The sequence below is a fragment of the Pygoscelis adeliae genome, unplaced genomic scaffold (genome assembly GCF_000699105.1).
Source record: "Pygoscelis adeliae isolate BGI_AS28 unplaced genomic scaffold, ASM69910v1 Scaffold278, whole genome shotgun sequence".
Classification (NCBI taxonomy): domain Eukaryota; kingdom Metazoa; phylum Chordata; class Aves; order Sphenisciformes; family Spheniscidae; genus Pygoscelis; species Pygoscelis adeliae.
This window is the reverse complement of record NW_008825411.1, coordinates 1,395,076-1,416,155: the sequence shown is the minus strand read 5'-3', so window position 1 is coordinate 1,416,155 and position 21,080 is coordinate 1,395,076. Positions and strand designations below refer to the sequence as shown.

At 40.0% G+C, this 21,080-nt stretch overlaps 1 protein-coding gene across 1 annotated transcript in view; it reads left to right on the top strand.

Moving 5' to 3' along the window:
* The window catches only part of CNTN6 (contactin 6), a 91,800-nt gene that overhangs the window by 67,677 nt on the left and 3,043 nt on the right, over nucleotides 1-21,080 (top strand). Inside the window, exons 11-19 of the mRNA XM_009330625.1 lie at nucleotides 6,665-6,840; nucleotides 7,181-7,298; nucleotides 8,176-8,334; nucleotides 8,427-8,576; nucleotides 12,236-12,306; nucleotides 14,908-15,142; nucleotides 15,701-15,816; nucleotides 17,212-17,398; nucleotides 19,899-20,011. Of these exons, the coding sequence (XP_009328900.1) occupies nucleotides 6,665-6,840; nucleotides 7,181-7,298; nucleotides 8,176-8,334; nucleotides 8,427-8,576; nucleotides 12,236-12,306; nucleotides 14,908-15,142; nucleotides 15,701-15,816; nucleotides 17,212-17,398; nucleotides 19,899-20,011 (1,325 nt within the window). The remainder of the gene's footprint in view (nucleotides 1-6,664; nucleotides 6,841-7,180; nucleotides 7,299-8,175; nucleotides 8,335-8,426; nucleotides 8,577-12,235; nucleotides 12,307-14,907; nucleotides 15,143-15,700; nucleotides 15,817-17,211; nucleotides 17,399-19,898; nucleotides 20,012-21,080) is intronic.

Below are 21,080 nucleotides of genomic sequence, written 5' to 3'. Positions count from 1 at the left end.
TTGGCCCTTCACAGGACTTTTGATTCTGAATATTAAAATGGCCATCTTCGACAGCCCTCCCCCAGTCTAATTGCTGCATTAATGATAAAACAAGGGATCCGTTAGGGAATCTTCTATGCTTTCAGACTAGTGTGTTTTCCTGGATATTGATACTAAGACACCTCATTTCACAGGATACCCCTTTGTCTGAAAGCATTTGATTGTTTTGCTTATATTTTCTTACACTAGATTTTGGTTTAATTAAACCATTTCAACTGTTAACCACAGGTTGATGTAACTAAACAGATCTTTTTCCAAAGGGAGAATGAAGAACATCCTCCTCTCACATTACCATTATTTTCTTCTCCATTATGTATGTGAGATAAAATTTTAATTCTCTCCTTAAAAATAAAGTGACTTGCCTCTTTGAAAGTCATCACTATGAACTTGTCCAATCAGGACTATTATAAGAAGCCAAATCCTACGTCCTCTAAGACAAAATGACTGATGGGATCTGATGAGATGTGCCATAGTGCAACTAACTAGTTATGCATGATGTTTCCCAAACTCTGTACGGATGTCAGCAAGGACTGACCTGACTGCATAACACTTCCAGCTCCAATGCAAGTCATGCTTTCCTCTTCTATTCCCCCCACCACCCCTCCCCGCCTTGTTTCTGATTAAGGCACTAAGTGCAGGTAATTGTCTACCAGTCATATTTTGTAGCACTTGCATATAAAACAGAAATAACCTTTAGGGCTGGAAAACCAGGTTTCCTTGTCTGTCCTTTCCCCCCTCTATCTTCACTGCATGCCCTCACTGGGGTGGACCAAGTTTTCCCCAGGCTGCTGCTTTCTTTGCTCTCAGCTCTTCTCCGACTGGAGTGGACTTGTACAAAGTCATGGCTGAGAGAAGTGGGAGGCACAGGGTTCACAACCCTTGACTGGGAAGGACTTGACCCTGGGTCTCCTGTACTCCGGATGAACGCTGTAACCATGAGACTCCAACCATTAGAGCAAAAGGTGGACAACCCCCCGGTCGCTGTCGCTTTTAGCAGCGTGCCGCTTGCCCAGGAAGGTGTGCACTCACAGATAAAGGACCTTTTGTGCAAGATCCCACTTGGGTGACAGTCCGTACTTGCTGTCAGCCGAAGTTGCAGCGGGCACAGCCAGTGTTCAGGCACGTGGCTCTGCTCAGCTTCTCCTGTTGGTCTAGGCAATTTATTGAGCAGTCTCTGTTGCTTTTGGATGGCAGTCTAAGTCCTCCCACTGAAAGCACTGGCAACTTCAATGTCTAGTTCAGCTTTTCAGACCACCGTAGTGAGGCCAGGAATTTTAATAGAAGATGTTGTGATGCTTTAGTTGGAGGTGTATAAATAACTTCCCTAACAGCCATCCTGTGATTATCAGTTTAAACATCCAGAAAATCATGTTCAGGGCTAGGAGACACATCATATCAAATGGTCACATCTGCTGTAATTCTCCTTCCCTCCAAAGCTGCAGCTTTGTCTGTGCTGGGGCTGATCTTCTGCTGTAACCGCACGCTCTGGCTCTGGTCCCAGTCCCGTGATGTCTTCCCTGCAGTATTTTTCACCCTTCTTTGAAACATGGTTAAGCACATTGTGGAACACATTGAAGTACATTATGTCCAAAGCAGTCCTTTGCTTCAAGTTTTTGCTGTGCTGATGGATGGTCTATCCCCATTAATAAGAAGAATTTGTACAAACTTATCACTCAGGTGGACTAGTCCAGAGCTGGAGGACATGAAAAGAGGTTTGTATAGATATTCCTATGAGCAGCGTATGAAATGACGATGCTCTGATCTTTGATCACTGACAGAAAAAAAAATAAAGAAGGAAAACTGAGGCAAACTTAGTATGTTTTTTTTTCTCTTTGCTCCTGCACGATCTTTTCAATACAGACATTTTCATATAAAAGTATTCATATTTGTTGACTTTAAATGAGGAGAACAGGTTAAAAAGTGGAACTTCTGAGATTATAGTGAGCATAATAATCAGTTTTGCAAAACAGCTAACAATAATAATGTCTGTAGTTACAAGAAGAGCACATCATTAAATGTAATTTGTAACTCTTTTTTCTTAATATTCTTGTTTTCAGTGACTTCAGAATGGTTACTCTTGCCTGCAGGCATGACCTCCTCCCTAACCTACTGCATCTGGCAAAAATCTTTTTCATACTCATATTATGAAAGAGCAATTAGCATTGATGCAGTGCAACGTTCAATCTGAGGCGATGTTACAGCCCAGCTAGCAATGAATAAACCAAGTTTAGGGTTTAGGCAGCTCTGACTTCATTAAGGTTATATACCACTTCACATATCACATACATACATCCTAATGGAGCAATATGGGAAAGTCACATTAAAACATGAAAAAATATTTTGTTTGGCATTTATGAAGTTTATTAAAACACTGAGTAACAACACGGTATAAAAATGATCTTGTTTGTAGGGAACATTTGTTTTTGTTTCCCCTCTGGAGAAGTTTTGGCTGTTCAATTATAGGCCTCATTGCTTCAGCATTATTTTCAACTGAAATGTCGGAACTTGGAAAAGCATATCTAATGTGCAAATTAAGTTTATTGCTGCTCATTGAGTTGTTTATTCTTTGTGTGAGAAGTCTTTATTATACCTCCAGCATTCGCAACATCTTATCTATTTTCTCTTCTGGAATGGGATTTGCCATATAACGCATGTCTGCAGTTGCTAAGCAAGATAGATAGATAATGTAGAACCAAGAGCTTTTAAGAAGCTTTTAAAAGTATTTGAGGTGGAAGTCTTAAAGACAACCCCATAAAAGAAGCAGAAAATGCCACTTTACATCAGTGGTGTCACTGGATATGAGCAGGCTAGAACAAGAGATACAAGAGGATGATAATACTGTAATAAAATGGATTTTTTTGCTAATACTACTAAAAAACCATACCTCACACACAAACTCAGTATAATTCACAAAAGGACAGTTTTCAATATTTATTTGGTGGAGGCAAATAGGTTCATGCCAGTAAGAAAGTAGACTTCTTATAATACTAGCAGCATATAACTGTCGGGATTTGTTGTGTTATAAGAAGAAACCTTTATGTTCTGATATTCCAAAATACCCATTTCACTAGAGGGTTCCATGGAATGCATTTTTTTCAAAATATTTATCTTTTCCCTAGGGAGGCATTCCACAGGCTTTAACAGATAAGTGATCTCTGGAATTTTATTCCCTCTAATAACTTTCCGTAACAACAGGATTGCAGATGTCTTATTTCTGATCTCTTTGAATGTGTGATCAAATAATGACACAAGAAATTACATGACAGAACTAATGAGGCAACCATAATATTATTGGAACCTTCTGATGAAGAAAAGTTTCAGAAAATTCCCAGCCAGTTTCATTACAACCAGCTGGAGCTAATGGCCCCTTCCTGTACAATAGACAACTGGCTTTGATGGAGGCTTAAAGATTTTACAAAAAACAGGACATTATTTTCTATTTGTATTCTATGGGGTTTAGAATGTAAGTGTTGAATCTGATTACAGATTCTATGCAATCCTGTTTGTATCATTCTTGCTTAGTCTTACTTTGACCTTTCCATAAAAATAAATTGATTTTATTGATAGTATTTTACTTATTTATAGAATGCTGTAATTGTACACAGTGCATTGTAGAAGAGTCAAAATGCACTGATCCTGGTGACCAACCATCCAATACAGAGAAGCAGGAGCTACAAAATGAGGTGGCATTAAGTCTTGTGGCAGTAGACGTGATGTGGATCTTGTGAAGGGCAGATATTTTAAAGAGAAATTTGAAGGACAGGGAGTACTTGACACATGGAAAATTCAGTAGTGGTGCAAAGTTTTATTAATGCTGACTTAACTAAAGCAGAAAAGCTGAATTTCATCCCTGGCATAAGTGCCTTGATTTGGAGTTTTAGCAGAATACCCAATTCAAAGGGTCTCTTCAGGCTGTCATCAAAGCAGTGCAAGACAGATACGTCCAAGTCAGCTTTAAGCAAGACAGATAAAATACCAGCAGCAGTTTATACCTGGCAGCAAGGAGCTCATCTTAGGCTTTGGGGACTATCCGAGAGGCCTGGGAAGCTGGACCCTGTAACCACTGTTTACTCACATCCAGATATTGAGCTTACCAGTGGAAGGCTCAGGAAACATGCTGTTGTCCATCTAACTGATTGACATTGTAAACGAACCTTATTAGGGCCAGCCCTCTCCATTCCCAGGGGCAGTTACACTGTACAGGAGACAGGAGCTGTTGGGGTGACCCTCTGCAGCGGTTTCAGGGGAGCCAGTTCCCACCTCCTGGTTCTCCCAGCTCCACTGCACAGGTCAGACCCAGGGGCTACATGAGCTGAGGGAGCCCGGGCTGACTACCCAGAGCCTTCAACACCCTCTTGTAAACTAGGCGTAACCTTTTGCATCATTTATGAGAGAATATGTGTGGAGACATCTCTTCTGCACAGCTAAAGACAGAGCAGACAAAACCCAAGTGGAGTCTGGAAGAAAGCATACCATAAACTTTCAGAGCAACATAGAATTTCCACTCTGAGGTTGATCGTGGTGTTCAGGGGAAGACTTGCTTCTTCAATGCCATGTTTCATTGGCTTTAAAAGCTCAGTGTAGAGATGCACACAGTTTATAGGTTTAAGGAAGGAGAGAGTCTTACAGGATGACTTTGAAGGAAAAGATGATGAGTTTGGAGGACCATACCAGGTCAGCAGATCATGCCTCTCCAACTGCTAGTGGCAAAGAGAAGTTCCAACTATCATGAAAGTAACTTTCCAATTTTTAATGTATACCAGGGTATTATTTTTTTTTTCTTCTTTTAACATATACAGCATTATGGCAAGTAATAGAATTTCTTTCCTTAAAGTGTAATTCACACAGTTCTAGTTCAGCTGTAAGAATAAGAAGTACAGGAGAAAAAGCAAGAAAAGAAAACTTTGTGGAGGTTCTCTGTAGTTCCCAGATATTTTTCAGCATTATTCTATAAAAGTTACCTGTACTTCACAATGGAATTACTTCATTTGAGATTTATGGAGCCAAGTTCTTTGCCAGCATGTGCTGAAATCAGTGGAGTTGTGCCAACAAAGAATATAGCCCTTGAATCGTCTGGAATTTATTGCATCTGACACACTGCTTCCAGGGAGAGGAAGAGATTTCTCTAACCTAATGTTCGAGTATCTTCAAGACAGTCATCTGAGGCCTTCACGTTTCTGCAGTCCTTGACTTCAGACAAACTGATGGAGCTGCCACAATGACAGTTTGACGTAGCTGCAAAGAGCAATCAGAGTACGCAGAGAAATCTGAGAAAGCGCGTTCCAAGTCTGAGCTCTAACTCATGAGAACCTCTGACACTCTCTTAATGATACCAGAAAAAAACCACCTAAATTGTCTATAATAATAAAAATCTGACAAAAGTTCTTTGTTTTCCTTGGAAAACATTACCTGATGCCTGCAGCAGGTATATCACTGAAACTAGTGGGATCCAGTTTTATTTTAAAAGGTTAGCAGAAAATGCAACAATCTATCTTGTTTCTAGTTGACCACTGCCATAACAGTCACTCACACAGTGCAGCTCCGGTGCCGGGAAGAAGCCCTTCAAGTTTCAGCCCATATTGCCTGTCTGTACCCACATATTAATCAGTTACTGCAATGATGGTGACAGTCTGAACGAAAATGTGTTTGAAGGTAAGGGGTTGGATGCCCTATCACGCATGAACCCTTTGGAACCAAGGCCTTGGTAAAACCAAAATCCTGAATTTTCAAGTACGTTTCTAACACATAGGGTTAAACCAGAATGAACGCTGAACTAATACAGCTCGTGCAAATTTTCTTCTCCTCCTCTCACATTATTTTCAGAGAATATTAATATTGTTGAATAGATTCTGCTCTCATTTTATTCATGTGCCTCTAAATTCTCACCATTTTGTAACACTTTCATGCACAAAAGCTTTATTCAAGGGAATTGCTTACAACAAAGTGGTTGTTCTCTCTAATCTATCTGCCAGTCATATCAACAGAAGTGGAGCCATATAAACCTATTTCTTTCCCCTTCAGCGAGCTACTGCTTCCCTTAATAAAAGCTGCAAGTTTGTTTCTCAGTGTAAGGGGTTAAAAAACATTACATAAATAGTTTTTCTGTCTGTGAAGATATCTTCTTTGAAGCTGTAACATGAGCAACACTGTGCAGTAAACTACCTCTAACGTTAATATAGATTAAGGATCTCAATGTATGAAGTAAGCGGAGTTGAACAGCAATTTTGCTTTTGCTGCAGTTTCCTATGAGGAGAGATTTTCAAGTTTGAAGAACCGTGGGCATATTTTTAACAGTCTTAATAATTAATTCTGCGCTTTTTGAGCTGAAATCATACCTGCTGACTATGGGCTTTACAAAGTAACATATGACTAATTTAGCATGTTGCCTCTGACATCCGCTCACTCTGAGAGGCACGCAGCGTGTTCATTGTATTGATACTGCAAAAGTAATAGGCTACACACGGGTAAGAGTGCTCTGAAATCATCACCGTATTAGAGATAATTTTCTTTATTATGGAACATTTGGGCCAATTTTAAATCATTTCACAAATGGTACAAAACTCATTCAAAATCTACTATTTTTATAAGCAAGTTAATAAAAAGGAATTTTTTTTTGTTTCCACAGAAAGGACTGTAATTACTATTCCACCTTCTAATATGGATGTAACAGTTGGAGAAAGCATAGTCCTTCCGTGCCAGGTGTCTCATGACCCCTCCATTCATGTGGTGTTCACATGGTCATTCAATGGCAACACAATTGATTTTAATAGAGGAATACATCATTTTGAAAGAATTGGAAGAGTAAGTTTTTTAAACTCCTTCGTGCTTAATGAAACTGTTTGCCACAGTCTTTAGAAAACACAAATAATTATCATAATTCTTCCATCGCTATTTATATGCATGGCAAATCACTGTTTCTTTACAAGGGCTGCAGCCATTTATTTTTCTTTCTTAAATTTCATAAAGGCGCTTGAGTTATTTGTGAAGCCATAATAAAAATGTCCACATGAAAGAAACTGATGATAGCTATGAATATTTTAATTTAAAAGCTGAATTTTTTATTAATATTGAGCAATTTATAAAAATGACCAGTATGGAAAGCATGTTGTGAGTGATTAGTTTACTTTCTTTGTATCTCCAGGAATCTGTTGGGGATTTGATGATAAGAAATATTCAGCTACATCATTCTGGGAAATATGTGTGCATGGTACAAACAACTTTAGACAGTCAATCTGCAACAGTAGATATAATTGTAAGAGGTATGTCTGTTAAATGTAGACACATATATCTTCTGGAGATAAATTCTTAACATCCACTGTTGTTTAAATGGTTCCTAGGATATCAATTCAACATTTCAATAGTGAAATGCTATATATCTTGTACCCTTGGCCCCAAAACTGGATTGGGATTCTGGCTAGCATGATCCTAGTGTGCAGCTAAGCCAGGGAGATCCGTGCAATTCTGCCATGGCCTCTTTGGAAGGTAAACTTTTCTGGCCAGCCAGGTCAATATGGCAGGGCATAGGGAAGTCCTCCACTTCCAGCAGACTGCTGTCACCGGCTCCTTGCTGGGCATCTCTGGGTCACCGTGCAGGCTGGAAAAAAACGAGACCTGGTTCCTTTCCACTATTTGGAGATAATATGAAAAATTATTTTCTATGGTCAACTAACTAATCTTTTTACTGCCAGCAGCAAGAGAAATGCTGTGATGGAGCAGAACCCTAGGTTGTGCTAGGGTTCTGCCTATGAACCCTAGCAGAAATCAGAAAGCTGTGTAATGCACCATCTTGTATTCTTTCTAAACCTCAGTTTTGATTAAATTCAACAGGAATTCTGAAAATGTTGGATAGTTCAACAAAAGGCACATTGGATAACTTTCTTTGTCAGAAAAAAAAATCATTCCCTGGTTTATATTTCTCATGTTAGTAACGTAACGACATTCATTTTCCTGACTCAAAACCCCTCATTAATTAGAAAAATGTAATACAGGTTTGAAGCCATCATTTAGAGATTGTGCTGCTTTTATGAAACTGCAGCTTCATGAATAATTCCACTGGCTCGAGAAAGTAAGAGTTGCCCAACCCAGCAATGAATCTTCTCTTCCTAATACCTTCATTTAAAATGCTAATCATATTAGGCCCCCCAGGTCCACCAGAAGATGTTAAAGTTGAACATATTTCTAGCACTACTGCTGTGTTATCCTGGAAGTCTGGAATAGATAACAATAGTCCAGTCCAGATCTACAGTGTTCAGACGAGAACTCCTTTCTCAGTTGGATGGCAGGCAGTTTCAACAGGTGAGCAATTTGAGAGTTGCCTTGTATTTTTTGCATACACCATTAATTACTCCAAAAATACGTTGTAATTGACATGCTTGTTTTGCCTTTAGTTCCTGAAGTCATTAATGGTAGGACTCACAAGGCAACAGTGGTTGACTTAAGCCCTTGGGTTGAGTATGAGTTTCGTGTGGTTGCCAGCAATAGTGTCGGAATTGGGGAGCCAAGCAGACCATCAGCTCTACTGAAAACTAAAGCAGCAGGTAAGTCCCTAGTTTCTGTCAGTTTTTTCCACACAGACACGTTGCCACGTCCCGAGTGTAAGAATTTCACTGCAGCAGAGCCACTCACTCCTGCAGGGTCACTTACATACCTGCCTGGCATTTTAGTCTGTGGCTGCTATGGCTTCATGACAGCAGCCCTGCACTACCGATGCAAGGGATGCTTGGACATGATTGAGGTACCACACGCTTTGCTCTTTGGTTTGGAGATCACTTGGGCCAGCAATAAAGGCTGGAGGTGGCCCATGCTTCCTCCCTTTGATACGTCCCAAAATATATCTAATCCCTATGCCTGAACACACGCTTTCATTCAAGCAATTGGGAAGAAACATTTGTTTTCTTCCAGTTATAACCACATTTATACCCCGTTCAGGGACTTACACAGAAAATGATAAAGCCAGCTCTGTGGCATATCCTAGCACAAGCATGTAATGCCTTTGCTGCAAAGTGTGTTTGGTATCTGAGCATCGTTGGGGACGAGATATTGGCTTTAACTGGAGGAAATAAATTACAGCATCCAAAGCCCAGTGAAACTAATAGCTTCCACTGACTCCAGGACAGGATCCTTACTATCTGTCTGTCTAACCTTTTTACTCATTTATCTTCTGGGATTTGGAACCTCAAAGGAAGAAGACTTCTTCTTGGATGACTGACACTGTCAGTCCTTTGACCTACTCAGTTTGGTACAATTTATTTGAAGCCCAAACCTTTGGTTTGTTTTATGTTTCTCCCAGCCCCCTGCTTATCAACTCTCTCCCACCTATAAAATCAGTATTTATAGGATGGAAAGCAGTAAAATGAAAGCAGCTTTTACAATCCACTTTCACTTCTCTGTTTATCTCATTCACCAAGCTCTGAAGTTTGGCAAGCTGCATTTCAAGACAGAACTCAAAATACAGTAGTGTACATTATACAGCAGAAAATACATATATCCTTAGAAAGGGGGATCAATTTGTTTCTCCTAATACCTACAATATTTGTCCCAAGGCAGAATTACTTCAAAATGTATTAAATCAGTTGATTTAAATTTAATAAGTTCTTTTTCCTATTGTTGAAGCAAGGACTTATACTGAGTACTGATGCCAGAAAAAACTATTTGATCATTAGAACACCAATTTTGATAGATTTTGTCAGCTTTCCAGGTGCAGAGAGATATCAAATGAGTCTTATCAGCAGTCAGGACTACCTGGCCAGTGTGGTAGTAAAGCAGATTGCAGGCTGCTGCCAAGGGGCAAAGGGAAAAGCCTGAGAGCCTCCAGCCTGGAAAGATGCACTGATCCTGCCTGGGCTTAGATGTCTGGGGAATGCATGCCCAAGTGGTACGTGACCCCTTCCTCCAGCAGAAGAGCCACAGGAAACTTTCACATGCAGGGAATAAGGAGCAATGTGAAAAGGGAAGGCTAAAGAAAAGCTGGAGACAGGAGGAGGCCAGATTTTCTAAATTTCCCAGCAGAGCATCACAGATATATGTTCTCCATCCATTACATGATTGATCATGAAGTCAAAATTAGTCTTGAGAAGGTCTTTCCTGCTGTTGCCACCACGGAGCTTTGTAAAGTGTGATATTCAAAACAACCTATACAGTCAGTAAAAGCTTTCATCTTTTAAAGTGTTTTTTTTTATTAGAGGGATTCACAAGGCTAGGGCTAGAAAGAGAAAGAAACAATAAAATTAATATTATTTATCATGGCAATAGCACAAGGAAGATGATTTCCTTACAGTGTAACACTGTCTGAAGCTTAACAAAAGGAATAGAAAGACTCACTTCAGGTTTTAGTTGCTTAACCCCTTCACTGCTGTAAATCATTCTGTCTCAAAACATCACTGTGCGAGAAGTAACAGCTTACCTTTATTTTTTTTATCAGAATAGGAAACTGAAGACAGTATGACAGTGTGGACAGCAAAAGGCTGGCCATGAAAGGGTGAATTTGAACTGCGCTGTTATAATAGCTATTTTGCTGGCTGCAATCTGAGCATTAGTAGATTTGTGGTTGCAAATGAGCCACTGTTCATTTCATTAAAATGGAGCTGAGAATTAATTGAGCCTCTGCTGGTGCACTCAGCTGTAACTTTTCATGTTTCTCCACTATGACCCAGTTGAGGCTCTGCTGAGCAGTAGTGCAAATTTTTTCCCCATGCAAATGTAGTAAGTACTGAACACATTTAACACATGAACTAACTGAGCATCAACTGGTTCATGAAACGCTAGGCTTGAAAGTCTGTTTTGTCATTTTTTCCTTTAATGCTGTTCTTTTCAGTCTTAGATTATTTGCCTCTGATGTGCACAAAGACATTGATTGTGGGTGACAAAATTGAATAGCTATGTTAAACTCTCCAAAAGAGCCTGTCCGTTTGCACTTGCACTCACTTTTATGACTGGACAACAAAATTATTGTGAAAATTCTACATTTCTAGAGAGGATGAAAGATTTATATGTGGACTTGAATCTAGAAGTGGTAGTGGGTTCACATAAATTTCTGTGAACTTAAAGGTCTATTGCCTTTATTGCCTCTACTAGAGCTGGGCTAACGCTGGGTGGAAGACATGGGGAAGGGCAGGCAGACGTGGCAAAACTTGCCAAAATCTCTGAAAAAACTTCTGAGATATAACTGTCCCGCCTATTTCTGACCCTGTCCTCAGCCCTGTCTTAACACATCCAATTGTCAGACAGTGAGAGCTGAATGAAGAGAACGACAAAACAATCTTGAAATTTCTAAAAATAGTACCGAGGGTTTGGAGATGGTAAACAGTACAAACGCCCTCTTATAGGGGGTTTCTGTCTCAGTCAGTTCCAGACTTCTCCTCTTTTTTATACTTCTCCAGCAGCTGAAAAAGAACATGATATCATCCTTGCAAGTAGATCTAAAGCAAACTATACAACAAGAACAAGGCTGGTCTGTCTAAATTCCATCCATCACAAACCAGTTCCCCAAAACTGTCAATATTTATAGGCTAATGGGGTGGGCATGTTTATGGAAATATAGAGCAAGAGGCAAGAAATGTTGATATTTTCCCTGCCTCTCCACCAAGAGCCGTTTGAGTGATGAGAAGCACCTTCAGCCTGGAACACCAGCACATTGCTTGGCCTTGATGCTGTACCTATGGTGCCATACACCTGGAGCAACGCTGGGGAAATCAAGCTCTAAATCAATGAACTTTTGGACACTTACAGTGTTGGGAGAAGGAGAAAAGCAAATTAAGAGTTTTGAATTTCCTAAGAAAAGCATACAGCCAATTAAAAAAATTAATATATTGCTCCAACAACATGTTTACTGAACAAATGCATAATTAGTAAATCAGTAGTGTTGCAGCTACAGTCTGAATGGAACATCATTTTGCCAATTAGTTGATGAGGCATAATAATGTCAGATACTTGATGCTACTATCTTCTTTAATTAATTTTTTGAACCAGGGTACTCATGTATCAAATACATCTGTGGCTTCAGCCTTACAAACTTGAAAATGTGTAAACATAATTTCAGTTCATTTAAAATGTACTGTTATATAACATAGTCCCTGTTCTACGTGTTGAAAGGCAGAGTAGCTGCACGTGAGCTAGGAGAAACTCTAATCATCCAGTTGACAAGACCCCTGGCAGTAGTGGTGGGTAGTTGCAAGCACCAACGTCTTTTCTTCTCCAGTTCCTGTCGTGGCACCAACGAACATCAGCGGAGGAGGAGGGAGCCGTTCTGAGCTGGTCATCACATGGGAGGTAATCGTTAGCTCAGTTAGCCGAAGCTGTCTAACGGGGAAGGGTCCATGGGTGAAATCACAGCACTGCTGAAATCCAAAGGCTTTTGGTCATTGGCTTTGGCTGAGCCTGGATTTCACCCTGCATCTGGAGAGAAAACAGCCCGTAAGATATACAGCAAGTTTTCTGTGTTATAGCAAACAATTTATAAAAATAAACAGTTTAAGAGGCATGTCATAAAGATGTTTAGAAGTCTGTATAACCCTCTTATCTCCATTGTACAGGAGGTGCTTAACACACTAATCTGCTTGGCCATTTTCTGCATTAACATTTTTCATACTTTTGTTTACATGTTTTTCATTCTGGGACACTGTGCTGACAAGACATATCCTATTATGCGTTAAAGGAGATGAGCCCTTTAATTCTCCAGCACTCCAGTGAGAGGAGAGAAGATACATTTTCAGAACAGTTAATACCATACTACGAGTTGCAATGGGTGAGCGCAGGTCATTTCAGAGAGCGGAAAGGCAGCGGTGTGGGAAGGAGCCCTCCTTCCCCAGCCACCCAGCAGCCTCCCCGCGGGCACCACGATGAAGGCAGGCAGCATCTTGCAAAGCCCGTGCAGTGATGGGGCAGGTGCTTGCTCGGGGCTCAAGCCCCTATGGAAAAACTCCCCAAAACACAGCTCCCACCCTCTGGGTTTTTCATTGCCACTGAAAAATACATATGAAGTTAATGTGACTCACCTAATTAAATCTCTCCCCTGGCTCTGAGGACATCTGACTGAAGTAGAAGCTACCCCATGCCGTCAGCAGCACCCAGCCTGGAGGGCAGGGGCCAGGCAGCCTTCCCATGTATCTTACTATCAGGTGTGAGTGCCTCAGAGGATGCACAAGATGTCCTCTGTCTAGTTCTTAATTTGGGACAGGGCCTCCCATTTCATTCCAATAAGGAATTAAATTAAACTAAAAATGATGTTATTCATCAGCTGAGTTATCTGTATTCTCCTGTATGCTAAAAACCTGCGCCATTTAACCAACGTTTTGGGGGAGGAAGGGAAGTGATAGGAAAAAAATGAGGTCAAAATTAAAAAATCCCCACTAGATAAATAATATTGCCAATGCTTTCCCCCCTCCATGCTCCAAACAGAGTGAAACTTCACTTTTACTGAACTAAATTTTCCTCCATACGCATCTTTCACTGTTTTGTTTCATTTTCTCCTCTACTGATCTACTCTTTGGGAGCAGAAGAACATGAAAATTGAAAACAACCTGAGAGATCTCAATCAAATTATCCCTTTGGACTCCATAGTGTGTTCTGAAAAAGTCAGAAGAAATACTAATTATGCCAAGCTAACAGCACTGAACACGACTCTCCAGCTTTCTGTGATGAACTCACTAAACATCTTGATTAAATCTGAGGTCACAGAAGCCTCAAAAACAAATTAAATGCTCTAGAAAGTATCTTGAACTTTTATAAATCCGTAGTGCACCAGCATCACCCACACTTAACTCTCTCAGGACTGGAAAAGAGCTAGAAGGGGGCGTATTGGGGGATTAATGTTTGTAAAACACTTAAGGAAAGACACATTTGTTATATATGCCAGGCCAGGGTTATTATTAGAATTAGAAGGAATTTATGAAGAAAAAAATAAAATAAGTGCCCTGAAATCTTCTAATGTACTTCCTGATTTTTTTTCTCCCATCTTCTCACACCATTAGTGCTCCCAGTCGTTTCTCTGCAGGAGAGGAGCTTGGAGCCTGGAACAATCACAGGGGCTGCGGTTCTGCCCCTGTGTTTTTCTCTCTCTTTTTGCACCATTTTTCATGGCTGCTTTTCTGTGCACCTTAATTCGATGCAAGCATCTAAAATAAATGAAGTTTTGCTGAGAAACGCTTCCTTCCTCCATGTACTACTGATCTTTTCTTGTTTCATAAATGTTCTCTTGCTTTGAGAAGCGAATGTAGAAGTATTTTTATCCCAAGAAAACAAAAAAGTTCATGCTGGATACAGTGTTGATGTAATTGCCTGTTCAGTACGAGTCATTAATACATAACTTGACATGAGATTTTATTAATAGAAACATTAATTTGCCATGTTGACTTGCAATAACATTTTTGTTCTAAACAAACTTAAATAAGAATAGGTTCATGCACTTGAGACTTTCACTTGTGCTAACAAAAATATGTAAGTACTGTACTTATATGTAGGCAAATATACAGCTGACACACACTTCTGTGTATACATTTGCTCCTTTCCTGAACTCTTTTTTTTCTTTAAAAATCATTTATTTAAAATTAGCATTCCTATACCCCTGGGGGAAAAAAATCAGCTACAACCTATACTGAATGAAATGCTTTTAATTTTGAAAACTTCATGCCTGAAAGAGAATAATTTTAATGGAGCTGATCAGATCTTTTGTTTCTAAATTGATTGCCTTAATAGATTTATTATTTTGATTTTTATTTCAATATTACATTGACTGATGGACCAAACATTATTATCTTCTCTAAGGCACAGTCAACTAAATCAATACAACTAAAATATACTCAGAGAATGAAGATTCAATTAAAACAGTGTGTACTTGCAAATGCTTATTGACTGACTGCCTTGTCACTACAGCCAGTTCCAGAAGAACTACAAAATGGGGAAGGATTTGGCTACATCATTATGTTTCGTCCTCTTGGCTCGACAACCTGGACAAAAGCAGTGGTGACTTCAGTAGAAGCAAACAAATATGTTTATAGGAATGAAAGCATTACACCTCTCTCTCCTTTTGAAGTGAAAGTTGGTGTCTACAACAACGAAGGAGAAGGGACTCTGAGCTCCATATCCATCGTCTACTCAGGAGAAGACGGTAATGCGTGTTACTCTTATTAGTAATGGTTGTGTCGCATCAATAGGTCCCAGATATGATCAGACAGATCTCTACAGGGATACTAAGGAGCCTGCTCAAAGCTGCTCATTGAAGATTGACAAGAGACACGAGGCAGAAGATGGGAAATTGAAGTAAACAAAAGCAAGGGGCAGGTTTTCAGAATCACTTTAAGTAGACAGCATGTTTCAACTTCTTTGTCCCCAGGGAGCTCCCACTGAGTGGGTTGGGAAAATCAGGAGACATTCAAAAGCGTAGCTCTCAGAGGGTCTAGCTTTTCAGACCACTCAGTGCAGCTGATCTCCTCTGAAAATCTGTCCCAGCTTATGGGTAATGACCAATTTTGAAAAAGTATGGTTTTGCTGATGTTCCAGAATAAACGGGCAGCAAAGCTAGGGATTCACACCAGGTTTCCTGAGCCTCTGCCTGCTGCTTCCCCCCAAAATCTCTTCCTCTTTTCTTGAATCTCCCTCAGTTTTGACATAACGCTCTTTTGGTAACACAAATGTTCTACCAGCTGTGTTGTCTCCCATCACCCAGAGCCGCAGATAGCACCAGCGGGGGCTTCGGCGCTGAGCATTTCGGCGGCAGAGGTGGAGGTCTCCTGGCAGCCCATCGCATGGAACAGGCACACGGGCAGGGTGCTGGGCTACGAGGTGAGGCAGCTGGTGCGGGTGTCTGACACCTTACAGATGTCCCTTTCCCAGCCACATTTGTATTCTAGTTCCTCCTCCTTTGCTTCCAAGTTAACAGACAATGGAGCTCTTCACAGGACTCTCATTAGCAACATTTCACCTGAGATAATCACAAGCATTTACAGACCAGGACTGCAGCCCTGTCACAGACTTTTTGTAATGTAAATTAAAACCTCAAGATTAATCATTTGTGATGGCTACTATAAAAGGACTTGTGCTTGACTCCACGAAACAAAGCTGATCCTCCTCTTCTTACACAGCTGTAACGCTGTCTGAGCACGATGGGGTACTTAATAGTTTGAGGACATGCACATGACCCATAGCATTGCTTACAGAAGAAACCAGGATAAATGCACTTCATTGCTCTCCAAAGCTTGGGCTGCGGCATATTTGAAAGGCTTTTGGTTTCTCGCTCCTATTCGTAGTGAACACCTGCTCATTTACTAATAACTGACAGTTTTTTTTGCCCGGTGCACTGGGGTGCATTGCTGGTGTCACGGCATCAAGTCCAGGGCTGGATCCAGGGACAGACATTTCAGGGTCTGAGCAGGGGGAGCTGTGAGGACGCATGGGTGCTGCCAGACCCCGGTGGCACTCAGACAGCTGTGCTGCTTCTGGCTTCGCTCTGGTCTCCAGCACCCAGCGGGAGCAGAAACCCAGTGTCAGCTGCATCTGACATCCACAGGACGGACCAGAGGTCCCTCCAGCGGAGGGGGGAGCAGATTTTTGTATCAATAACTGGGGTGCTTCGAAGTAACCTCAGGTATGATTCCTGGGCATTCACTTGCACAGTGAAACAATTTTTTTTGTAGATAGGATAAACCAAGAGTAAAGCAACTCAGAAATACTTCAAATTCTGTCCTATCATTACAAATGTATAAATGAAGGTAATAGGAGTCACGTACAGTACACAAACCTTCCTAAATCAATTACTCGCAGAAAAAAAATCCAAAACAAAACAGGTCTAAATAGCTGTCACTGAATCAAAACTAGAGGCAGGATACAAAATAATTAAAAAACCACTTAGATGACTGAGATAAATATTTCTTTGTATCTTTTAAAGTTTTCTTCAAATGTGTTCAAACCATAAAACCAAAGAAGCTTTTAAAATTTCTCACCTTGTCCTTTGGACATCTATAAAGTTAAGGATTTCATTTACTTCCTTAATTAGTATTCAGTCTCTGAAATTTTATTTCTTCTCTATAAATATTCATGCTTGGTTTTATTTCCTGCTGGTTTTGAATACAAAAAATCTTACGTTCCTTGAAATCTTCATTGTCAGCGTGTCTGCTTCCCAGCCAAATCTGTAATTGATGGAAAACAGTGAATTGCCTGTTCTTTGTTCTCGCTTTTCAGGTTTTATATTGGACTGATGATCCCAAGGAAAGCACAGCTGGTAAAGTCAGAGTCAATGGGAATGTAACAGCCAAAAATATCACAGGACTAAAAGCTAACACAGTGTATTTTGCAACAGTTCGAGCTTACAACACTGCAGGGACGGGGCCCTCTAGCACCCCGGTAAATGTCACCACTAAAAAATCACGTGAGTATTCAATTTCGTACAACAAATGTTGCAAACTCCCAAGTCTGATAGTGACATTTCAGCTTACCGTGACCCACGTCTGATAAATGTTGCAATATCAAAGAAAACTGGATCCCAAGATTCTCCATAAAATTAAGCAACAAAACCTGTGACTGAGAAACTTCTCAATCTCTTCCCTGACAATATTTTTGTGATCACCATCAAGGTTATTCAGACTCTGGTATTTCAGACATTAATGTAATATTTAGCTTGGGCTTCAGTTCTGTCTCAATGGAAGTCAAAATTCTCATCAACTTAAATCGGACCTGGGAAGGTTATTTCATTTATCCTATTCTATTTATATGCTAAAGTAATTCTGTACACCTACAAAATTAGATACCACCGGTGTCTGTGTTCCTATAGAGTAGCAACTGTTAGGACGGATTTCCTTTTGCATTGCAACAGCATGCCGCTTGCTTTCAGGAGATTTCAAAAGAGATGCAGAGTCAATACAGGAAAGATGTTCCACAGGTCGGACAACAGATTTGCTTGTGGGAATACGGGTTCGGGTTTTAAAAGAAAAAATGTTAAATGCTCCAAATACAGTGCTTTTTTGAGACCTTTAAACTGTGCACTACTGAGGGTAGCATATGGGATACATTCATATAAATACTATTTAGTCATTAATTTTTTTAATTTTCTGCAACTGTAGAAGCAAAAACATATGTTATTCTGTTTGTGAGAAGCAGCTTCATGAAACCAATGCTTTCATAGGCCCATCCTCCAAGGTAATAAGAAAGTACTGAGCACCATCCTGCAGGATTGAACCTGTGAAGTAAATATTCACTAAGGAAAAATAGTCGTAAAGAAGGAAATCTTGGTAATCTGCTGTGTACCCATGTGCCCCAATGTCATGACTGTTTAAGCATTCCAGTTTTTTATACTTTCCTTGGACTATGTTTTCCCAGTAAAAAACTGATGAGCCCTTTTGCACAAAAAGGGAAATATTTCTCCTGTCTTTCACCAATTCTGCTCTTGTGCTGTTCCATGCTATTACTTAACGGCAGACAGGAACGAACTTGTAAAATGAGTTCATGATAAAACTTACCATTTAATGTAAATAACATAAATCAAAATAAAGCCAGAGAAGGTATTTTTTAAGGACTCAAACAGAACTCTTCTCACAGGCAATTTCTTAATAAAAAATAGACTCATGTCTGGAAATGATTCTCTATATTTGTATGTGCATATGTATGAAAGACAAGTTAAAGACATGGCAGTCAAGTGACAAGACATATAAGGAATAAATTTGCTTTTGTTTTACATTGACTTCATCTTCTGTCAAATTCAGGATTGTGCTAATGGTTCACTTAAAAATTAAAGTAAAAATAACCCTTTTAATATTTAAAAACATATATTAAAATTTTAAGCTCTGGTCTTTGAAAGATGCAAGCACTTTCAATATGAGTGGAGATAATATGTCAAGAGAATATAAACAATGTACATCTACAGCAGGAGCTGTTGGCTTCAGAGTAATAGCTCTGTCTTCCTACTCATTGTCCAGGATTCCTACAATGTTCTGTGCATGCCATTATTGTAGAGACTAAGCACTATCAATTTATTCTACCTCCATGGGAAAAGAAATTGTGGAGTATTACCACATGAACAGTACCTTCCAAGTTACATACATTAATCATCAATATATAGGAACTGTAGGGGAAAAAAGAAGGGTCCCAGAAGTTAAGCGTTTTAAAGTCAGGTCTGGGATACTCACAACATATTTCTCGAAATCCTTCCTCCTTTTTTTAAATTCTGTTCAAGTCCTTATTTCCTCTAACACGCCCAGTGCCATCCTCCCAGTCAGGGTCCGGGAGGACGTACCGTGGAGAAGGAGATAATGTGTTGTTCTAAATCTGAGACACAGTTCAAAGGCACAGTTTCAACTTCACATGTTCACACAGGATTCGATTTCAGTCACTTGTAGGCAAATTTTCAAAGTCCTGGCACTTAGGCATAAAAAGCCTTTGAAAAGCTACTCTCAGCCTATTGTGCTGAGAATTTATAAAATCTACAATGTTTCATGATGGATCACATGGAGACTTTAATGTGTAGCTCTTTGTAACCTGTCCTCATGGCTGATGAAAATCTTGTCTTTTGTATTTTGCTCTTAGTTTTAGCTTTTTCTGAAATCCATACAGCAAAACATTCTCTAGTACATTAAAATACAGATAGGAACAACTATCTACTTAAACAAAATCTATCAAATATAACTTGAACTGTCAGACACTGTCAGGCTTTTCCTAATTTCAAAAGTGACTTCTCACAGTAAGTGGTTTTGTGCTATGAACAGATCTTTATTCTGACTAATATGAGAGCAATGATGGACTGGAAAATATTTTTTACTCTTTTAGATTTGAATCACCCATGCATTTGGTACTTCCATGTCAGCAGCTCGTTCAATTACACTATGCAAATTAATATTCAGTTGTATTTTGTGATTATCATTGTCTTTTTTTCAAAGCACCAAGTCAACCCCCGGCAAACATCGCCTGGAAGCTGACAAATTCCAAAATCTGCTTGAACTGGGAGCACGTAAAAACAATGGAGAATGAATCAGAGGTGCTAGGCTACAAAGTAAGTCATTTCTTTACCTCATTAATCAGACACCTTGTTTATAATAGAGGTACAAACAGTGACTTGTTGAAATGTGACTGCTCATTACCTGGAAAACAGTGACTTCTCTGGAGTTATTGGGGTGGTTGGCTGACATTTATACAAATGGAAGAACAGCTCTGTTCGTTCAGAGTAGGACCTCTTGATCCCGACACAGGGATTTTCTGTCCACAGCAGAGGATCTTTCTTGTCCCCTTTCCCTTGTAATCTTACTCATCTAAGATTCTTGCATTCACGTCTTTTTGGGGAAGGAGTTTCACACATATATAAGAAGTAAAGAACAGTCTCTAAAGCATTAAAGACAGGCATAAAACACATTTAAAAGTTCTCACTCTCTGGTAATTCATAAAGGTACCTTTGAAAAGAGATAGGAAGATGCTCACATAAAGATCAATGTGAATGAAGTAAAAAGCACTCCCATAAATCTATTTTTTGAGGAAATAAAAATTTAGTTTAAAGTTTGTTTGCAGTGGCTCTGACCCCAAAAGACTTAGGGAAAGTCTTTTTTACTCCTGAAGGACTGTAAAAATGGAGGAGGTGGAGAGTGCTTACATGAGGAAAGGTTCTCAGAATCAAGATCCTCATGTTGCTAGGCATTTTAGTGTCTACACAGTGTTATTTATGTCTAGGGAGGAAAAGGACACAAAAAACCCCACCTTGCAATCTTTCTTGAGATCGTATTCTTTTCCACCCTAGTGAGTGTGTTTGAGTAGCTCCACACACTGGGGAAAAAGTTAAAACTAGACTACTAAGCTTTTTTCCTTTGTGTCTAACTGTCATGGTTTAACCCCAGCCGGCAGCTCAGCCCCACCCAGCCGCTCGCTCTCTCCCCCCCACGGTGGGATGGGGGAGAGAATCGGAAGGGTAAAAGTGAGAAAACTCGTGGGTTGAGATAAAGACAGTTTAACAGGTAAAGCAAAAGCCGCGCACACAAGCAAAGCAGAACAAGGAATTCATTCACTCCTTCCCATGGGCAGGCAGGTGTTCAGCCATCTCCAGGAGAGCAGGGCTCCATCACCACATAACGGTG